At 40.1% G+C, this 22136-nt stretch overlaps 1 protein-coding gene across 13 annotated transcripts in view; it reads left to right on the plus strand.

Moving 5' to 3' along the window:
- Positions 1-22136, plus strand: part of KIAA1217 (KIAA1217 ortholog) — a 343074-nt gene that overhangs the window by 173681 nt on the left and 147257 nt on the right. For 12 of the 13 annotated variants that reach the window (XR_008839723.1, XM_056483268.1, XM_056483273.1 and 9 more), the window contains one exon: positions 1191-1477. Coding sequence is in view for 11 of the 13 variants with exons in the window: in XM_056483268.1 (XP_056339243.1) it covers positions 1191-1477 (287 nt within the window). In the remaining 2 variants the exon portion in view is untranslated. Of the gene's footprint in view, positions 1-1190; positions 1478-5725; positions 5897-22136 lie in introns of those variants that run through there. The other variant, XM_056483275.1, reaches the window with a different exon arrangement.

Raw genomic sequence — 22136 nt, forward strand, 5'->3', positions numbered from 1 at the left:
GCAGCACACGAGAAACGTCAAGGGGAGGATAAGGGGCTCTGAGGAAAAGTGTTAGAAATAAAGATTATTCAAAACAGGTAGGGGAAGGAGCTCCCTGCTCCTGGGGAATTGCTGGGAAGGGTTAACACTCAGGGGCATGAGAGTCTGAGTCTGAGTAAAGATGAGGAAGGCCACATCAGACTTGGAGAGGCCCTTTCAGTACTTCAAGTTTTTGTTAGGGTTTTTTTTTTTTTTTCCTTTGCTGACAAAGGAGTGAGGGATTTTTTCAAAGGTATTAGGTAACAAGGCTCCAGTCTACAAGTTTTTGAGCACCAGAGGGTTCATGTTACAGAATTACCTGAAGATAAGCCAGCACTTACATACCCACAGTGTCTGCCTATGTCTTTACAAATGTCGTTGTGGTCTTTGGTCTGAAAGGAGATTTTAAAGTAAAATTTATCTGAGAATTTTTTCTTCCCCCCTTCCTTTTTTTTTAATATCACACAGAACTTGCTTTTATTCTATTTCTTAGTAAATGGTTTATGGAAAAATTATGTAGAATTTTCCAGCCCACTGTCCTGAGACATATAAAATCTGAGGGAGATCCGTGAAATTTAAAACCAGACCACAGTCACAAATCAGGCAAAAGAGACTCCCAAGCCCTCTTATTATTTCCTAGGTGTTTCAGAACGTGTTGAAAACACACTGAAATAAAAGATTAAGGATTACAAATCTGCTCTGTCAAATGAATTTTATCAGTTTGTATCCTTAAGGATACTAGTTGTAGGGCCATTAAGTGTACTGGACGCTATTGAAGGAATCTGTTTCTTCTTGTAGAAAGCATCCTGTAGATCTTAAAGGTCAGGGAATAAGGGCCCTGTCAGATCTTCTTTTCAAGTCACATAGGTAAAGTTGATATAAAAGGAACATCTACTTTAATGATACTCACTTTCCTGTGAGGCAATACTGCAGTTGTGTGATAAAAGTAGATAAGTATGTGCATAGCTTATATAAGGGATTATTTCTGGGCCACTTACCATAGTAAGTGTATATGCCTAATGATGCAGAACATGCCATTGCACGCTGCCAGTCTTTTAAAAAAGTACCTAGCTTTCGTATCAATCTTTTTTTCCCATTTTGTTACTAATGTGAATGTTGGTATTAAGTTTATATAACATAAACGTTTGGTTTTGGTTTGTGTTTCTTTTCAGACCAGGCAAAACCCAGTTTGCATGTAACATCACTAGACGATGCAGAATGTCTGCGATCTAAGGAGCTCCTTCCGCCCCCGAGCAGCCAGACTTCTTCCAGCTCAAAGGCCGCCCGCCACATCCCTCGCAGACATACCGTAGGTGGCCCTCGCAGCTCCAAAGAAATACTGGGAATGCAAACCTCAGAGATGGACAGGAAGAGAGAGGCTTTTCTTGAGCATCTGAAACAGAAATATCCCCACCATGCCACAGCAATAATGGGACACCAGGAGAGACTGAGAGATCAGGTAAGGAAGTCAAATTTGTATCGTGTCTTCTGGTTAACAGTCCTTATAACTCCTGCAAAATTGAGTGTTACCTCATTACAAAAGGTGAAAATGTAACAAAGTATGAAACAATTTTTTTTGATGTGGCCTGAGATTCAGATGTTGCCTTGAAATTCAAAGAAACAAAATTAATCTCTTCAGTATTACCTTGGAATTGTTTGTTGAAACTGACATTTCTGAAGAGCTTTTCTTTTTTTTTTAGAGCATACACAGAGAAAGGAGTGAAGGTGAGACTCTTGATCTTAGTATATGAGTCTCAATCTACTTTTCACAGCTGTAGGGAAAATATGGAACAGCTGCTAACTTCTGTTACACTTGCAGTATTGGCACCACTGCCTGGGAGAAAAGAAAATACCTGCAGAGTGTGTCTGTATGCTTTAGCTGGCTCCGTTACCCTTTCATTTGCTTTCTTTTCTATTTTTGAGTTTTGTAATGCAAACAGAACAGACTTACCCATAACTATCTGCCTCCTCCAGGGAGCTTTGACACCCACATTTGTCTGTCAGCAGCATACCTGAGGGTGGTGTGCCTCTGCCTGCAGTTGCTTTCCAGCAGCGAGCAGGAGATGTGGGGTCAGGGCAGAGGTGACACACTGATGTATCTCTCAGAGCAGGTGGAGGCTGCTGGCACGCCAACCTTCTGAATTCAGGGAATGCCACGCAAGGATCTCTTCCTAACTCTGGTTTTGGGTGCAATAACTGAGTTTAATCTCTTCAGGCAATCTACAGTCTAGTCCTTAATTAATTATTTTCCATCAAGCATCAGAACTTGGAGTTTGGTCTAAAAAATCTTGTGCTCATTATTCTCGGTTTAACAAATGATTGACAGCAGGCCTTTTTTGTAGAAGTTTGTTTTCCTTAGTGGCTTATAGATGTTTCAGCACTAACAGCAAATAATTTGTAAATAAGGAATAAAAATGAGTTGGAAAAACATTGTACTCTGTTATGGAAGCTCTTAGTGAATTCCAAGCTTCTTTGAAGCTTTGCATACTTGAGAGGCTTTGAAGATCAGACTGTTACAGGTTTGGAAAGATTGTAATTTGTTAACTCACCCCTAGAACTTCTCTTTTACAGGGTCTCTAGAGATCCCAGGTGGTATCACTGTTAGACTCCATCTGTATCCAGCTAAAATTGCTGCAAGACTTCAGCTCTAATGAGGATGATCTATTCCTTATTTTTAAACAGTCTTACTCCTTTTTTTTTTAAAGTCTTGACTTTTTTTCCTCCCCACTTATCTCTTCCATGAACTTTAGTGACTGTGTGGAATGTGCTGGGTGGTGGATAAAGATAGCATACAAATTAAATAAAGGGGTGGGAGGGGGGCGAAATCCAGAGATTAGATCTTTTGGAGTCATGTAAATATTTAGTTCCAGTGTTGCAGACATTGCAAACCTAGTTTGAACAGCCTACAGCATTACACCCTACACATTACACCCTACACATTTTGTAATTTGAGCCTTTTCTGAAGGCAGTAAATTACAGAAGGAATGCAGTAACTGCTCTTGATATTTGTTTAAAATGTGTCTTCCTTGCTAATTTATTGAGGGTAAAATTCATTCCCCTGCTTCTATTTTTTGGTGACTAGACATATGTATTATATGTGTTTGGTATAATGAGTTTTTTTACAATTTCAAAACAAAAGAACTTTAAAACTACTATTGGAGCATCAAAATGTATTTCTTGAAAGTGGGAAATAGTGAAGACTCTAGCCATTCAGCCTTACTTTAAAAAGTGTAAACTGAACCGAAACCACATGAAAACATTCAGAAATAAGTAATACAAATTGATTGTAAGGAAGTTGCTTAGTTGGCATGTGATGTATCAACTGTCTGGCTCATCAGATGCAGTAAGACTATGATGATCCTAGCATTACAGTTCAGAGGGGGATTTTCTTACCAATTGTGTCTCTGTGTGCATGCCCACGTATCAGTATTTGGTGTGTGTTTATATGTAACTGTGTATAGATACACATAGGTATATGTATATAAATATAAATATATATATATATATACACACACAGCTGTGTGTGTGCATGTATGTGTACGTATAATGTGTGATTTCTTAGCCACTCCATGAATAAGAGTATAGTATAATTTTACCTTGAAGGGTGCATATGTATGTTTAGCATCCATACTTCCTTTTTTCCACCCTTATATATGTGAGTGTGTAGCAGTGGTATAGAAGACAAGCTACATGCACATGTAGTAGGTATGTATATGTAACATATACATGTATCACAAACAAAATTTGTAGGATGTATGGGAAGACATGATTTAAAATGTCACATTTTAAATTAAAATGTCACAATTTATTTTCCAGGTTCATTTTCTCGCTTCTTATTTCTTCAGCTGTTCCAATATTTGGAAAGTGGCAATATTGTCCATGGTGGGAATTTCCTCACTGTAGGGCACCTATCAAGGATGGTAGTTAATGGAACACCATTTTCTAATCTCTCTGTCAAATGGTGCAGCTGAAACATAAAATATTCCATGTATGGCTGTATTTACAGTCAGGAAGAAGCCCCTGGTATATCATATAATTTCTCTTTCAGGTTGCTCTAAACCCTGTCAGCTCCACAACCAATAAAAAATCAAGACTGTAATTGTCTAGTTTCTTCTATGTGGACATTCTTCTCCTGTCCATTTTAGCCATCATTATCTGAGTATGGCAAACTGATTCTTTGTTTGCAGGAAATAAACATCAGGGAAAAAATATTTGATGCTGCCACATCCTACTGTATCACTTCCAGCAGCAAGGGCAGCTGAATGTTGTCTGCATCTTCCACTATGCGCTAATGGTTTCCTCCAGGCTTCATTTATTCAGATAAATCCCTCCCTGGATGTGCCTCCTGAGGACCCATTTCTGCTCCTGATAATCTCCCACAAATCAGAAGTACAATCATGGCCAGGTAAAATGCCAGCAGGGATTACTGATGGTTAGCTAATATGATGACCTGAAACCTCCCAGCTGTGCACACAGATCATTTCTCTCCGAAAGTTTGTTGCCTTGTTTGTGATACCTTGTTCTGGAAAGGAAGGCTCACAGAGGCAGGGACCATCTTTATTTGCACAAGGGTCTTGGGATATTGCAGCAAAGCAAATAGCCTGCAGCTAAGCTGCTCTGTGGTAAACTGGAGCATGACTTTGCAGCAGCCTGGGGGGGTGCAGACGTGCCTTGTGCACCCCAGCACGGGAAAATGCAGCACCCAATGGCCACAGCTCTGTTACCCACAGCCCAGCAGTTTGCCCTCACATTGCAGCTTTCCCCCTTTCTAAGATAAGTCCACAGCTGGGCACCAGAGCTCCCTCCACCTGGAAGCCTGTAAAGCTGAGGAACAAAATTTTTTTTTTAGGTAATGCAAGTTTCTGCAGGAGCTTTAAATACCTTACCTCTGCCAAGGATGTCTCATCTGTGGTAAAGGAAGGTGCTAATGTGATCCCCAGGGAAGTTAGAAAGAAAGCAAAGAAAGCAAGAAGGAAACAGTCTGGGACGTCTTCAGTTTCAGACAGTGTGAATCATCTGCTGTGGAGCTCATGGAAGGACGCAGTCACCTGCTTAGGTGAGGTTTACTCTGGTCAGCAGAGAAGGAGGGCAAGAACAAGCGTAAAAGCTGGGTCTGTAGCTGCAAGCGTGAAAAGGAGTTAGCAATTAAGGGGTTAAAATGCTAACCTGGCAATGGGAGGGGGTAATCCCTGCTGTGAACCTGTTTTACAAGTCACCTCTAAAAAAGCCTTTCTGAGGGGCAGAGAACAAAAATGAATGCGTAGAAGTTTTTCTGAGCAGAAGCTTATGAGCCTGGGGTAAGAAAGTGAGCTGGAAGAAGTTTGCCACAGCTTTCTTCAGTTGTTGTTTGACTAGGAAATAGGCTGGGAGGTGTGGAAGGGTCAGGAGCAGCTCTAGCACTTCAGGCAGCACTCCGTGGAGAAGAAATTTTCTTGGCAAACGAAACTAGATTTCAATCAATTAAAAACAAAACCCAAATCCTTCCGGTGCCTTTGCAGGGCTGATTGCTGAGAAAATGGTGGTTGGGGTTTTTTTGTTATGTTCATTTAGATCTGAACATGACAGGTAACTCTGGCATCTAGCAGGTGTGGCCAAGGTTACCATGGAGATCCATGATGTCATGCTTGATAGAGCATGTCAAGACAGCTAATCTAACATGTAGATGTTCCAAAAGTCCCATAGGCCAGGACTTAGCTTTATGCAAATAACAAAGTTACTCTGCAAAAGGGCGAAAGGAAACACGGCTGAGATATGGCGTGCTTTCTACCTGGCAGCTTGAAAGGATTATTACAGGCTTCATCATAAATTAAAACTTTTGGAACTAAAAGAAGAGGATTTCAGACCGTCTCTGGCCTCACCTGTGGAATTTCACATTTTGGTAAATAAGCCTCTTTCTGTTTCTGCCCTTGCTGTGAAAAAATGCTTTTGAAATTGTGGAGTTTGCTTCACCACGTTCCTGCTGGCAGCAGGGCTGAGTCAATAAAGCAAGTTTTCTGGCAGGGCATGTTCTCTTTTCTCTTTCAAAATTGAGTTCTTTATTGAATGGACTAAGAATTCAGAATGATTTGAAAGGCATTGTAATGTATCATGTTGATTATATGAATCATGCTGCAAAAATTTCCTAGGTAGTGTTTTGGAGGAGAAACTAAGAATCGAGACACTGTATTTATTTGTAGATTATTGCCAGATGTCTCTCCTTTAACTGTTAAAATAGAACCCTAAAATTACAACAGCATTTATTCCAGGATTTGATATCTGTTAAAATACTGAAGCTTTTTGTTTTTTACATGAATCGCAGTATCAGTTGGTTAAACTGACTTTAAGTGTATGTTTTGATATCACAGGTAACATTTGAGCACTTCTTAGTAGATTTTTTTCCTTGTGTAAAAGTACATTAGTAGAGGGTAAACATATTTGGAGGTGAAAGTCGAACAACAGAAAGGCTACTGGGACTTTGGGATTTGAGGTATAAACAAAAGGGGATAGTTTCAGTCCCTCTGGAGAGACAGTAAACGCCCTGTGTTCTGAGTTGCAAGCGCTTTGGTGCTCACATCAGTCGGGAGAGATGAAGTGAAGAGCAGTAGGTAAGGGCTGCCCCGGCTCGGCGGGGCGCGATACCGGGCAGCAGCGCTGGAGCTGCGGGGGTCGCTTGGTTCAGATCGCTCCGCGTGCGATGCAAACGGGTCGGTCGGGGTGGGAGAGCCCCAGCTTAGAAATGTGAAAACAGACAAACAGTAATGTTCTGCCTAAGACTGCTGAGAGATGTAAACTTGAGAGGAATGTCTCTTCCATGTAGATCCTCAGTAGGATTTAGGGAATGAGGGGCTTGCAGAATATGGTAAGCACATTGTCTACTTCCAGGTGAAAAAACAGGGTATAAAGGTTTTCTGATATTCTGCATTGCTTGATTAGGCAAGGTTAAATAAACATTTTTTGGAATGTGTGGTGACTTTTAAAGTGAAAGAATTGCAAGCACTAGAAGTTAAGAAATCACTTTAAAAACTTTATTTATTTATTTGTTTTAGTCACAAATGTCTTTCTTTTATTCCCAGTTATACCTTGAAACTGAGTTATTAATGGAGATTTTTTAGACTTAATTTCATTTTAAACTTTTTCCCAGAATCTGAGTGTTAGTTGTTTAGTACTTGCTTATGTACAAATAACAATGTGTAAAATGAACTGTATATGTTTTGTTCATTACACAGTTGCTGGTTGATGCCATGGAATCGGGAGAAACTGATTTAGTGTTAGTACTGCATGAGCACTTCTTTGGTCTGTTAAAAGACAATTTAAAAGACAGAGTTAAAAACTACATTCCGTTTTAAAATGTGAAAAATGTGATTTTAATATGGATACGCTGCAATTTTTTTCTCGTTGGGCACATCCATTTTGTTGAATTACCCCTTGGTTCACATACTGCTGTACTTAACATGTCACCAAGAAATGCCTTTTTGCATCTGAGAAGTCAGCGTCACACGGCCAGAACTTGCTGTTGTGTCGGCATAGGCTGTAGGTATTTGTGTGGGGGAAAAGTGAAGCTTCAGAAGTTGTTCGAGATGATTTCTGTGAGTTTCTGCCTCCCCTCCACCAATGGGCACTGCTTCCCTGGCTGGGTGAGAGAGCAGTCTTGTCCCTGGGCAGGTGCTACAATTCATTGCTTTCCAGGGCCACCTTAAGTTAAGGGCAACTGCTCCTATTTTACATTGTTACAGGCACCTAAGAAAATCTATGAAAATGGACATATGCAACATGATTAGGAGGTTGAATCTCTGCTTGATTCCAAGCCTTTAGCTTTTGTTTATGAAAGGACATGAGATGACATGTCCATTTGTTTTGAGTTGAAACATGCTCTTTAGTCCCCAGATAATGCTGTGATTGCAAGATATTTATAAATAGCTTGATAGATAAATGAACAAAGAGCTGGATTTACTTTGCATTCACTCAAAGTGAAAATGCTGAGGAAGAAGAATATTCCTAATAGAGTGTCTCAGTGGAAAGTCTTTCAATTTTACTCTCTAGTTTATAAAAGTAAGGCAACCTATTATTAAGGTACATATTAAACTACTAGCCCTAAGGTATCTGAGAGTAAATGAAGTTTAACTAGATTGCTAATACTTGCTTTGATAAATACAAGTTTCTTCATTTATATCTATCAGTTAAAAGTGATTTGAAAAGTTGGAGTTTTCTTGAAAAAGCAAACAAAACAAAGCTGCAGAAAGACTAATAAAGCAATTTCTTTTCTTTTTCCTTCCCTCCCCCATGCAAACCACACACAATTGCAGTTACTTTGCCCCAACAGGATTAGTAACTTTTTTCTGTGGCAACGCCTCTGCATTTCAAATACTGTATATTGTTTGTAACTCAGAAGTCCTAGGTAGTTGTACGTAGTTACCTTTGTTCATGTGAATTTTATACATATATTTTTCTAATCTAATTTTATGACAAGCAAAAGTATTTTTAGAATGCTTTGTATTCAGTTGACTGAGTAAATGCCTGCAGTAATCTTGTTCTGGTACCTATTGTTAAATCCAGTAAAGAATCTAGGACTTCGGTATCCCTTAAAGCATATTTCAGGCAGCTGCCTTCAAAAATGTTGCCCATGGAAACCTCTCCCAGTTATTATAGAGCACCTGAGATTCCTTAGGTTTCAGAAACTTAATCTTTTCTGGCCCAAAATGTCCTGAGGCATTTACAGGGGTGTTTTTGCTTGGTTTAGCCCTCGTTCTTTCTGGGCTGCCTCTGTCGATGGCTGCCAAAAGCTGCACCCAAACAGCCAGCAGGGCCCTGCCTGGGGGATGGGTTCAGTGCAGCACTGGCTCCTTCAGCACAGCTGGGGAGGAGTGTCTGCACAAAGGGTGCTTTGCCTCCTCTTCCAGCTCTGCTTTTAAACCAAAGCACCTCCAGTTGCTTCCTGCCCAGCACAGGGATGAACAGCATCCTCAGTACACCATTCTAGATGGGACTTGTCGGTGATCCCTAAATCCCAAAATTAATTTCAAGCCCCTTATTTACTTGTGAAAGCACAATAAGTTTGTGACAGAGGTCATAATGAAGGCCTGCAGTCTCTGGACTACAGACACTTTTGGCCACACTGGTTTTGAGCAGGTGTTCTCACTTGGCCATAGCTCTGGAGGTGCTGCAGAGGTGTGAGGAACACTTGTCTGGCAGATGGTCACAGCCAGGCAGAGGGGTTGGGTGAGGGCAACAGGTTGTGCTGATGATAGTGTTGAGGTGACAGTGTGACTTCCCTGGCCATTGGTCAAGACTCCCTCTCTAACCTGTGATTAGCCTCAGAACTGGTGAATTTGATGTGTCCAAAAACCATTTCCCTGCAAATGGTTGTGAATATGCTTGGGTTGTTCTTGTTGCAGTTGAATAATCCTGTTAGCTTCTTACTGGGATGCACTTTTGTGCTATTTGCACATCAGCTGGGATAGGAGCACATATTTATGTCAGTCATTAGCAAAGTAAATGCACCTCTGGACTATTGCTGCTGCTTTACAGCATTTTTTAGTTGATATTCTAACAAAGGCAAGTTGCACTGAAGTCACCTGATTAACTGGTTTTGTTTAACCATAATTACTGGGATTTAAATGTCTTTTCTGGGCTCAAATAGGAGAACAAGAATAAATAAGGCAAACCAATTGCTTATGTACATATATTCCAATTTCCTTTCTCTTCAAATGAGTTCAATACACCAGGAAAAACAGTTCTATTGTTAAAATTTCGGCCAACACCTGTGAGTCTGACAGCTGCCCCTAAAATGTATGTGTTTAACATTCACCCAGTCATGGTAATTGTGTCAGTTCAGTAAATTAGAATCTGTGGTATTAAGTTTTCAATCTTGTCATAGCAAGTCTATGCAGGGACTTTGAGTTGGTCAAGAATATTCTGAAGGGTCCTCTTTTGGTCTTGCGGATTTTTTGTCCCAATTAGTACCTTTTGTGCTACTGCATTTTGTGTGGCCCGTTGTGCAGGGGATTGTAGTGATTCCAGTTATTCACTAGGAGATTGCTGCCTTAGTAAGCACTGAGCAGTGTCATTTGCTTCAGTTTAGGAAAGATTTTCATTGCCTGATCAATACACTGTCAAAGGTGTACTTCACTTAAAAAAAAGGTCTAAAATTCCAAATTAGTTATTAAGTAAAGGAAGAGAGAAGCTGTTCTCTTAGGTTATCTTTGGTAATCGTTGGATTACAAAATCCAGAAGACCAATAATATGTTTTTCACCATGAGTTCTGCCTCTTAAGGGTGATTTCTTAACACCTGTCAGGTGATGGATGTGAGATAATCAGGCATCAGTATGTTCTGATCTTTAGTAGTTACAGATTATTTTGTCCCACATAATGAGATTTATCTTCCAAAACTGTCTTCTTGCCCATTGTAAGACTGGATCTTCCGGATACCTACATGAACGTCCAGTTCAGTTTTATTTGCTGAATTCTTGACTGTGTTAATGGCTCATGACTGGAAATTCCAGGGCTCAATTAAGACTTTTTCAGCATGTAAGGAGTTTCTTACAGATTTCTTACACATACCTGTAATAAAGTATCTTCATTGCAATTATTTCATTCAAAAGAGAAAAACTAGTTGTACTTCAATTTCAATTGAAGCTAAATATTTCTTCAGACTGGAGGGAGATATCTGTTCTTCAAGAGAAGAGGAAGGCAGCAAGAGGAAAATGTAGAGTGGAAAAACAGAGTTAAAGGGTTTGTTTTTTTCATTTGAAAGAAGTTAACTCTGCTTTTAAATCCTACACGATATGTTCATTTCAGATACACTTCCTGCCAGATGAGCAAGCAGAGACTTTTCCAATTTGCACCTATGTTGTGGGTATGCGGGTGTCTAAAGTTTGGAAACAGGCCTGCTGTCAATGTTTATGTATGAGCTTTGGGCTGTCTTCCACTGTGCTTTGAAAGAATAATTTTAGCTGCATTTATTAATTTATAGCCTTATTTTTAGTAACACAAAATACTATACATCAGACTGTTGTAATTAGTAGGAAAATACTCGCAGAAGGAACAAATATTTGACTTTCATTAGAATAAGTAAAAAGAAATGTCACTTATTTCCCATTGGCTGAACAAATAAACCATTGCATGACATTGGTTGGTTGATTTAAATGAGAGTAAATATTTTTTGGAAGGAAGAATTTTATATTTCTATCTATTATATATTTCCCTAAAATAGAAAAACCCACTTCAAAACCTCACATATACTGTGTGCCAATTTCACTTCTTCATTATGGATATCACATGATCTTTATTTTTTTAAAAAAGCTATTTCATATTAAAATTGTATGATAACTTTGCATTAAACAGACAACATTATGTCAATGTCTACTACCCAGGGATGTGGGGTAGTACATAGAAGATATACAGAGAGCCTCTGTATTCTTCTGTTCTTAGAATGGGATCACAGTAATGCAATTACCATGATTTTTTATCAGTAACTACTGCAGCATTTTTGGTTTTTTTAGAGGATCTCTATTGTTCCAATTTGTTTTCAGCTTCTAATCCAAGCTGCCATCTTTTTGGCTTGTACTAGGTTCAGCACTGGGAGCACAGGCAGGATGGTGCCTCCTGCCAGGCTCTTGCATGCTCCTGTGTGGGTGAGTGGGGCAGAGCAGGGTTTCTGACTGCACAGACCAGGGACTCTGCTTTACCAGAGGCAATTAGTGTGGGAATTTAAATGAAAATATGTGATAGAAACAGCATCCAGCCCTTCTGGAGGTCAGTGTAGAACCTCTCCCTTCAGAACATCACAGAAGGGTGGGATGGGGTGGAGCAAGGAGGCGCAGATCACAGAATGTTTTTCTTGGCCCTCGTGGTGCTGGTATTGATGTCAATAAAATGTTCCTGCTGACCAGGTTACAGTTGGCTCGAACCCCCAGCGGACTGTCTGACCGACGTGCTCTTCCTCTGATATCAGATGCAGGCATTGAATTTCTGGCTCGTGTGTACTTCCCTTCTGTTTTATTTTTGCCGAGCGTTTGCACACCGGACGTTGCAGCCGTGGCTGCCCGGGCAGCACCTGCTGCTGCGGCGGCTCCCGGCACGCCGGGCTCGCAGCTGCCAGGCACTGCTGCACGGGCACAGCGTCCCGATCCCAGCCTGAGCAACTGCCTTGATCCCGTCCTCAGCCTGGAACCCTACAGCAAGTGGAGTCAGGTTTCTTCATGGGGCCAGTGAATAGCTTCCAGTAATGCAGGACCACTGCAGAGGTCATGTATAACACTTGGTTCTTGCTGTAGCTTGATTCACTATACTCACCACAGCATTAACTATTTGTATTACTCCCATTGCTCTTTCATGTCTTCTCACTGTACATGTTTTATCCTCTTCCTTCTTTGCTAAGTTGTGACCTCCTTGGTCTTGGGCACTAATCCTGTCACAAAAGGGTAGTTTCCAGCCTGTGTGTGAATGTATTTGCTCAGTCCCCACCCGTGTGCGACCATGCAACCATGAGAAACCAGTACATTTTATATGTGACTCACTCCTACACCCGGATGCGTAATGAAGCTGCTCATCAGATGAGGCTCTGCCGCATGTGCACACCTATGGAAAAGCTACACCAGGAGGAAGAGGGACCTGTGCTGCTCCTGCTTCTGCCTTTCCATGCTGGTGACAGTCTGCTACTGAGGGATGGCTTCTGGGGACAAGGGGACCCCTCGTGCTCCTGTGGCACCACCAAGAAGGAAAAGGAACCTCTCAGCTCTTTGCTGCTCCTCTGGTGATTCTCCTGCAAGCCAGGTACAGCTGTGATAAAGAGCCAAGGCTTTCTTCCGTGGGGCTTGTGTAAGAGGGAGTGGAAGCTTTTGGATAGGCTGTTATAATCAAAACGTTGCTTCCTGAAAGAAGGAATGTCCTTAAGTGTTCATTATTATTATCCTATTGTCCAGACATGTTTCTAGGCTAATTTTGAGAAGTGCAAAAAATGTTGCATTACTGCAGTAGTTATCGGATGTTTTTAAGAGGGAAACTGACAATCTACAGAAGAAAAGCTTCTCTTGAACCATGTTAAAATACAATTTGATTTTATCTCATGGTTTCAGAATTTGTTGTATGCTATTCAAAAACCAAGATGCTTTCTTCTCTAATTATAGAGAATGTTTATATGCAGGGTTTAATCTTTTTACTGGAAGTCTTCCAGAACTCTGGACTTTGTGGGCCTCTTCTGAATTGAAGGGTTAGAAAACAGTAGACTTCTACTCTGAAGATACTTGAATAGTGAAGATGAGTGAGCTACTTTTTTTCTCATGTCTTCTCTAGCTTCTGCTGTAATATTTTGGACTTGACATATCTTATTTCCTTCTGCTGTGACAGCAGATATTGCTTTGTCTTAAAGAAACCATGAACTCACAAGTTCAGTCTTGTTTCTGCATGACTTAAACCTGTCTCAGAGACATTATTTTGCCAAGAGTAGTTCCCCTTATAATATGTTGGACAGATTTCTTTGTTGCTGTGGTATACAGGCCAAGCCAGCTTGGAATTTAAGGCAACTTTCCATAATTTGTAAAAGGAGAACTAAGGAAATGAAGGAAAAAAAATAAAGGCTAACAAGTACTCAGGTCCTTGTGAGATGCTTGTCTTGTAGGGTTGGGTTTTTTTAATGTACTTCTGTGGATTTTTCACAATACCTATTACTGATGTACTGTCAGAGTACTGTGCTGAGGTTTTTTGTATCACAGCAAGGTGATTTTAGGTGTAGCATCTGGGGCAAGTAATTCTGAGCTGATACCAAAGAGATTTTTGCTTAAAGTGATCACTCTCTGTGATGACAGTAAGAAGGTGCATAAACTTCTAGATTAGATTGAGTTGCTGTGTAGCCTTTTAAGCACACCAGACTAAAACTAATGTGGGGTAAAACCTACAGATGTATTGAGTCACCTGGCAAAACAAGGGCAGTTTAGATAACCATTGAGTAGCTTATTGTGGTAAGATAAACATGGAATTCCAGGTATTTTCCACAATAAAAGAACTTGCATGGTCTTTTGATCTGTGCTTTTTGCTGCCAGTTGTCAAACTTCCCTGGATACTGCCAAAAGGTCTGTGCTTTTGTCATTGTCCTTCTCTATGTGTCTTTTTTTTTTTTTTTTTTTAATTTTAGGAACATAGTATTAGATTTTGAGAACAGAATAGCTTTTCTAACTCCTAACTTCCTCTGCAAAATTAGTCAGACAAAAGTTATCAAGCCTTTCAAGTGAGGTTTGTCTAGCCACTACTGCTTTGTTTTTCAGCTTATCTTCCCTGTGGTTTGAAAACTTTCTTATAAATCTGGGTTCTGTGATCTTTCAGAAGTCTTTTAAAATGCAGTCATAATTTCAAAATGTTCATTCTGCCTTCAGATACTTTCAGTGGGGACGAGGGCAATTATCTGGTTTTACTTACCTCAATATATGGCAAGGAACTATGTTTGGAAACCTAATCTTACATACTGTTTGACTGCTCATTTAACCAGAACAGCCAGCCTGATTTTGTATTGCTGTCTCTGCCATCCCACAAAATCACCTACATTTGTTCACCCAAATTCAGCAAAGAGTCTGGTGGTGTCCTGTTGCAACCCAGATTCAAGTAATTTTATCTGAAATCCGGGAGGGAGGGAAAGTTGAATAAGAGTTATAAGGGGAAGAAAAGCCTGGATGAGCCAAAGGAGAATGTTTTGCTTTGAGTCCGTTCTAGGTGTGTTGCACTGAAGAGCAAAACCATTAAAATCCTTTTGAAAACTGATGGCTGGCACCAACTGCAAGGTTAAGAGCATATTGTTGTATCATGCTCAATAAAAGCATGTAGTTTATCTTTTCCACTACTAGACTGTCTCGGTTCACAAATAAAGGGAGAATTTCCAGTTCCCTTGTTCATAGCAGACAGGTAAGCAGTCATAACCATAGCTCTGCTGTTTGATCACTTGAAAGCTCAGGCACCAAGAAGCATTGCAAAGAACAAATTTGCCCAGACTCAGCCCATGCAATCTCTCTTATCTCTCCTGTCACTTTGTTCTCATCTAAGAAGAGGATCAACCAGTTGTTTCTCATTTAAGCCCCTGCTTCAGACAACATTAGGCATATGCTCAAATATCCCCCATGGAAGTGAAGTTGGTTGTCAGCAATGTAAAAAGGCACCGTTTTTCCCATTCCTTTCCTAAAAGCTCCATGTAAATACACAGGCAGTTGTTTTTTTAATAACCAAGCTCTTCCTGTCGGAAGGTCTCAGTAAGCAGGAATATACAAACATCAAACTGACTTCGCTGTCCCAGGTGAGTGTTTGAGTTTATTGCTGTTCATTGAAGATGATTTCAAAAGCATCTGATTAAAATGTTAATACAAGTGCTGTTTTTCAACAGTATTTTTTTTTTTTTTTTACTGATAATATGATTGCAATTTGCTTCTGTAAGCCCAAACTGTACTGATCAAAAGAAAAGTGATGCTGAGATCTGGAGACATTGTGGGAGTTGTACTTCTTTTCCTCAGCCTAATCCAAAAAGACACAACCAAAACAAGTTAATAATTCATCATATTGGAAAATTTCTTAAATAAATACTGCACTATGAGCTCTGGTTGACTTGAAGGAGAACAGCTACTATACTTCCACTTAAAAGAGAGGGAGATATTCCTTCTTATCAGCAGAGGTATTTCTTTCCTGACAGTTTGTACTGGTCAGAAAGGATACGGGATAAGATCACAGGCCACGTAACAAGGCCTTTTGCCCCCTTTTCCATGATTGGTAGGCTGAGAGTCAACAGGACAAAATCTTTATTTATTTCTGTGACACACTGCCTTGCTACTTCACATGAAAGCAGTGCAATCTCAGTCTAAGGGGGTTTGTACAGTTTGAGTTAATCCAACCATTAAAGAAGCACATTGTTTAAAGTTTTGCAGATACTATTTCTCAGGCCAAAAAGCTTCTGAGAGTTTGTTCAGCCAGAGTATTAGATAAACAAAATAGAGTAAACCATGATGCCATGATGCAGTTGTTTCCCTTTTTTTTTTTTTTTTCTTCTTTGCAGGGTATTTTTTTGGTCTTCCCTCTTATATTACAGGTTGCTATAAATCATTTGTAGTGTACAGTGACGTTTACAGAAAGACTACTAGTAGTAAGTGCTTAGGGATCATTGTCTTGATAGCTGGATAGAGAAGATCATTGTAGCAGGAAATTATCTGAATGATGAAAGATAAAAAAATAGAGATTTCTCCCAGCCTTAACCCCTGGTAGAGTAGCCAGAGGTGTATTAGCTTCCAGTAGGGCTGGACTACTGGAACAGGTCATCTGGCATGATTTTAGGCCTGCTCAATGATGCCAGCATATTTCTACAGCTCCTTCTTGAAAACTAAAATCAAGAATATTATTTATCTGTAGACACAGGCAGGGGAAAGTTCATACTCTGGATTTTTCCCTGCAGAAATTTCAAGGAAAATTATCAGGGTGCCTTGAGAACTGCTGGCACGTGGGCCTAGCACAGGGAGAAGTAGGTGATATTTAACATTTGAAGAAATCCTTGGATTGCTTCAAAGTTTGGTAATAAAGTGCTCTCAACAAGTTTGCCAGCTTGAGTTTGGTACTCAATCTAATTTTATATTTTTTGTAAATTTGTGGTGAAATGCTTTCATTTGGGAGGAGATAAATACAGCTAGAAGTTAAGATTTTTCATACAAAAGAATGTAAAATGTCATCTCTTGAAACAGTTCTTGGGAATATATTGACAGGCAGCTTTTATATAAATTTTTCTTTTTAATGAGATCTGGACTTTAGTGAAGAAATTAATTCTGCTTAAGCTGCCGGCAATTGCAATACAATCTTTGGCCATAGGAGTATGACATATTGTCCTAGTAGGTACACAATATCTTGTTACAAAACCAGAGTGTTTCCCAGCCAGAGAGCATATTTTAATATGACATTATCTTTTGTTTCCTCAGTATTTCATCAGAAAAATAGACAAAGAAGTTTGGCAAACAATTCTGTAAAGATGTGAAGAGCGACAAGTGAGAGAATGGTGATTTTACAAAGAAAATTATAAATAAAACAGGCGAGGAAAGATTTTAGTCAGATGTGTAAACATATCCTTTGGGTCGAGAGATAAAGCCAGAGGTAATGAACTGTCAGACTCAAGTAACCACCTTAGGAAATGTGCAGTGTTTGTGCACAGACAAACGTGTGCTCTGCTCACAGTTCCTGCTGTGAGTCTGCTCTGGTGGTGCAGAAACCTGCAGCAGCCTGCAGAGTCACTTTTTAGGGCTAAAGAGTAGAGCCAATTAATGGTGTAAATACATGGAGCACATAAGTGTTCAATATACTGCAATACTCCATGGGCAAAACTTTTCACAGGTTAAGGCTTTAAAAGAAATACTGAGTTGGTATTGAAAGAACCAGCAGTGGCATTATAAACCCACAAGATCACATAACTCTGTAAAGTTTTGCCTCAGCTTGTGAAAATTGCAATGGAGAATTGGGTAACTGCATTTGAGCAAATGTGTGATTGTGTGTCATAGTAATGCCTAAATGGAAAAGGACTCTGGGTAGCATCTGAACTTCTGTGGAAAGCAGAGGTTTAGAATAGATTATCCATACCCATCAAGGTGAGTCTTGAATATTGCCAGTGAAGGAGCTTCCACCACTTCTCCAGGTGGAATTTCCAGGGACAAGGTAAATTCTGCTCTGGAAAATGGTAAGTCTGGAAGGGATGTAAGGAGCTTTTGATCCTTCTGTTTTCACAAGAGTTCCTAGTGTGATGCTATCGTAAAAGGAGAGTTATTTTCCAGGAAGACAGTGATCAGGACTCAAAGGCAGCCTTACCTCTGGATGTGCATTGTGATAGGAATGCCTGCTGTAGAAGGGATGTTGAACCATGGGGGCATTGCAGAAGGACATCCAAAAGATTTGAGATCTCATGAAATTATTTCTCTCTGAGAACTGTGATTTTTTTTATCCATTGACTCAATCAAAATAGAGATCCTCCTTGATCAAGAAATGCAATTCTCTGGAAGCAGGAGAAAATATACTGAGTTTATATTGACTTTTTAGGACAGCAATAAAAATCATAACAGAAACTAAAGGTTATAGCTGGAGAGCTGGGCAGATTCAGATCAGGAGTAATGCACAGTATTTTTCATATAGAAATGATTCATTATTCTGACAAATTATCAAGGGAGGCAAGAGGTTCATCTCTCTAAATCTCTGAACTATGACAGGTTGCTTTTCTAGCTGATATGCTTTAGTCAAACAAAAGTTGCTGATGAATAGGGGTGATTGGCAGAGACTTATTGGCTGCTCCTTGGCCCTGGTTATGCAACTGAGACTTGGCTATTCATGCAATTTTAATGTTTCAAGCGCTGTTCATATGAAACTGAATTTGACCCGGCTGCTTTTTAATAGAGGACCGCAATAAGAATGAGCTGTTTTAGAAAAAAAATTGCTTTAGTATCTAAAAATTTAGGTTACTTGAAAATTTAAGATAAAAACAAGTGTAGTAAGCAAAATATTACAAGGAGAAGAGTCAGTGAATAAAATTAAGGTAGAGTTAGGGTAAATAACCCTTTACCATTAGAATATTATTAATTTATTATTATTATCCCAGCCAGGATACAAATACAGCTATCATAAAGAAGCCCAAGAAGGGCCTGTGTGATTGCCAGAACAAAAAATTCCCAGCCTTAAATGCCCTTAATTCAGAGGAGTTTTCTACTTTGATCAAAACTTTGAATTTCACCTCAGTTATTCCTTGGGAGAATTCTTTCTTACAGCAGTAACAGTTTTGGCAATGTTAGGGATCCCAGGATTGGTCTGCCCTGACTTTGTAAAGTACCACCAGAGTCCTCCATTGATTCTTCATGTACTGTCACTTGCAAGTAAATGGATCTGGCTACAGTAAATTTTTCTGAACACGGAGAAGACTACAGTACACCTTGAAGCAATCAAGAAATAACTCACAAACAAATTATTTTGGGGCAAGGAGAAGCCAAAAAAAAAAAATCTTAACTGGAGCAAGGTTCCACAATGGATAGAAGTATACCTGAAAATGGGACTTTGCACTATTTGACAATTTTTTGCAGGCACAGCAGAATGAGGAGTGGGAGTATGTCTGAAGGAAGATGGTGACAGAAATCAGAATGAGTTTTCCAAGGGAGAATAAGAACCAAGTGACATAGTCTGAGAATGAGAAATTTCTGTTAGGACTTGGGTCAGAAACAAGAAAAGGATTATGTTAAAGTAATATGGGAAACCTCTAAGCAGAAAATAATTCTTGATCTGCCCTTGTAATCATAGCAGAATGTAAAAGAAGTAGGTAAAGAAATATATTGCTTATATAGTGTAATAGACTGGGAGCATAACATGGGTCTGTCAGAAAGGCACACACAGTTTCAGAAGTGGTTCAGGGGACCAAAGCTGTGCACCAAAGCTGATTGCAGCAGCAGGAGAGCATTTTGAACCCACTGACTGAGGTGAGTGAGTGCTGCTCAAAGCTCAGCAGTTTAATTCTAGTAGCTGGGCAGGATATCCTAAGTGATGTACAGGAGGTCTGTATGGCTGTGCCTGGGGAATTCAGGCTGCAGTGGGGTTGTGTGTGGCCCAGCTGAAGGTAGGTGTGGGGTTCTGAGGAGGAGCCTCAGTACTGTGAGCATCTGAAGGGAGGATGCCGAGGAGATGCATCCAGGCTCTTCTCAGTGGTGCCAGACAACAGGACAAGAGGCTACAGGCAGAAACTGAGGGACAGGAAGCTCCACCTGGAGAAACTCTTTACTGTGTGGGAGGAGCACAGGAACAGATTGCCCAGAGAGGCTGTGGAGTCTCCTGGAGATACTCCAGAACTGCCAGAACACAATCCTGAGCAATGTGCTCTGGGATGGCCCTGCTTGAGCAGGGAGGTTGGACCAGATGCCCACTGTGGCCCTTTCCAAATTGATCCATTATTTGATCTTTCCACTGTATGGATAGTTTGGGATTTAACTTAATGATTCCAGAAGCCATCTGAACTGTATCTACATGTACACAAGAATATATAATTTCTTTATTGAAACCATCTGCAAAAATTAAAGTTTTTGTGATTTACAATTTCCAATCAAGTAAGGGATAAATTGGTAGTACTGTCAGTTGTAAAGTAGCTAATCTAGCTCTTCTTGCTTTCTTTAGGGCCCCTTCCCTTCCCTTCCCTTCCCTTCCCTTCCCTTCCCTTCCCTTCCCTTCCCTTCCCTTCCCTTCCCTTCCCTTCCCTTCCCTTCCCTTCCCTTCCCTTCCCTTCCCTTCCCTTCCCTTCCCTTCCCTTCCCTTCCCTTCCCTTCCCTTCCCTTCCCTTCCCTTCCCTTCCCTTCCCTTCCCTTCCCTTCCCTTCCCTTCCCTTCCCTTCCCTTCCCTTCCCTTCCCTTCCCTTCCCTTCCCTTCCCTTCCCTTCCCTTCCCTTCCCTTCCCTTCCCTTCCCTTCCCTTCCCTTCCCTTCCCTTCCCTTCTTAGATCTTGCTTGTTTTGAGAAAACCAGATTTGTAATAAAAATTGATAATAGCCTAAGTTTAAGAAAAAAGCTGCCTCTATCCAGTTTATACTTTGTATAGTCTAGACAGTCTGCATTTGTAAATATCCTGCTATTGCATTAAACTGTAGCAAGCTTGACAGTAATAAAGAGAATAACTAATTTTTCCCCATGCTGCAGTGCTGGCCTTTCCAGTTTTGTGTGGGTGACCCCCAGAGGTTTGCAATATCACTGTCAGCTGCATTGGCTCAGTAAAATAGGCAGAAAAATTAATCTCCATAGTCTTTTACTGGTGTTTAAATGCAGAGGAAGGGAATTAATAAAAAAGAAATGCAATTGCCAAGAATTTAGAACATTTTCCTGGTTTTTTTTCCCCTGAAATTTCATTTGGAATGAAGCAAATCAAACTCAATTTTGTCTCAGTCTCAGCAGATACCTTTTTAAGCTTTAATTTGCTTTATTTATTTATTTTGCATTTAAAAGAAAGCTCTTTGTTTTAGTGGTATTTCCTAATTTTGGAAGTAGAATTTCTGGAATGCTGTGGAGAAATTTTATGTCAGCCAAAAGGAGGAATACTGAAATGATCATATTTTGATGAGGGGTACCTACTTTAATATGTAGACTGTGAAAATTTGGATCAGTTTCAGATGAAAAGTCTGCCACGTTTATGCCAATGAGTACCTCAAAACATTGTTCCTCAAGCCCCTATAAAAAGAAGCACTCTTTGAACTGAAGTTTTGAAAAGGATAAAAGTTATATTTTGTTTCCCAGATAATTGTGATCTAAAACATTTCTTTATATCAAGAGTAAGTTAAACTCCCTATAATATTAATTTCAACCTGTAGTTCCTCTCTTTTAAAAGAAGTGGATGTTTTGTTATATAAAATAGTCTAATCTACGTGTCATTTTCAATTCTCCATCTGTTATGGTATAAATAATTTAAAGAAAACAAAGCATCTAGAGTATGTGCTAATGAGTCAAGTGTACAGTTGCTTTTATTAGAGTTCTTGGTGGGGCTGAGTATTGTTTCACACAGGCTTTTTGAGCTTTGCTGACAGCTACAACACACCTGTAGGGTGTGAGTGGTGGAGTCAGCCAATTAATTACTGCTGAAAACAACACCAAAAATGCATCCTGACATATGATATGCAGTGCTGGGTTTCTGTCTGTACTTTGCTGAGTTTGGGTCACATTCTCTACAAAATCTCCAGGCTGTGTACAGAGGTTTGTGCCTGATGAAAAATGTGCTTCCAGTGTTTTTTGATGCTTGACCTGTGTTGTCATTGTTTCTGCTTGTAGTTCTCAGGCTGTGGATTGCTAGTGCCATATGAGCACTGGGAATAACACTATGCTTATGGAAGGCCTTTAAAATGACATGTTCAGGGACTTGGTTTGTAAAGCTCCTTGAAAAGCATGCTGGTGTGCAAAAGTGTTTTTCCTCTGTCCCCTTGGCTCTACTGCTGTTGCAAACCCAGCACAATGTTTACTAATCATCCTCTGTGCAAATACTCACCCTGTGCTTCCACCACTTGGTGAAGCCTCAGTTTTGTCATCTCTGGTGGATTCTGATCATTTCTCCATGGGCAGAAGAGATCAACATTGTCTGTGGTGTACCCTTTCTTTCCAGGACTTGTGCTTGGCTTGCATGGCTCCCTCCAGCCA

Source organism: Oenanthe melanoleuca, chromosome 2 (assembly GCF_029582105.1).
Source record: "Oenanthe melanoleuca isolate GR-GAL-2019-014 chromosome 2, OMel1.0, whole genome shotgun sequence".
NCBI classification, from domain to species: Eukaryota; Metazoa; Chordata; class Aves; order Passeriformes; family Muscicapidae; genus Oenanthe; species Oenanthe melanoleuca.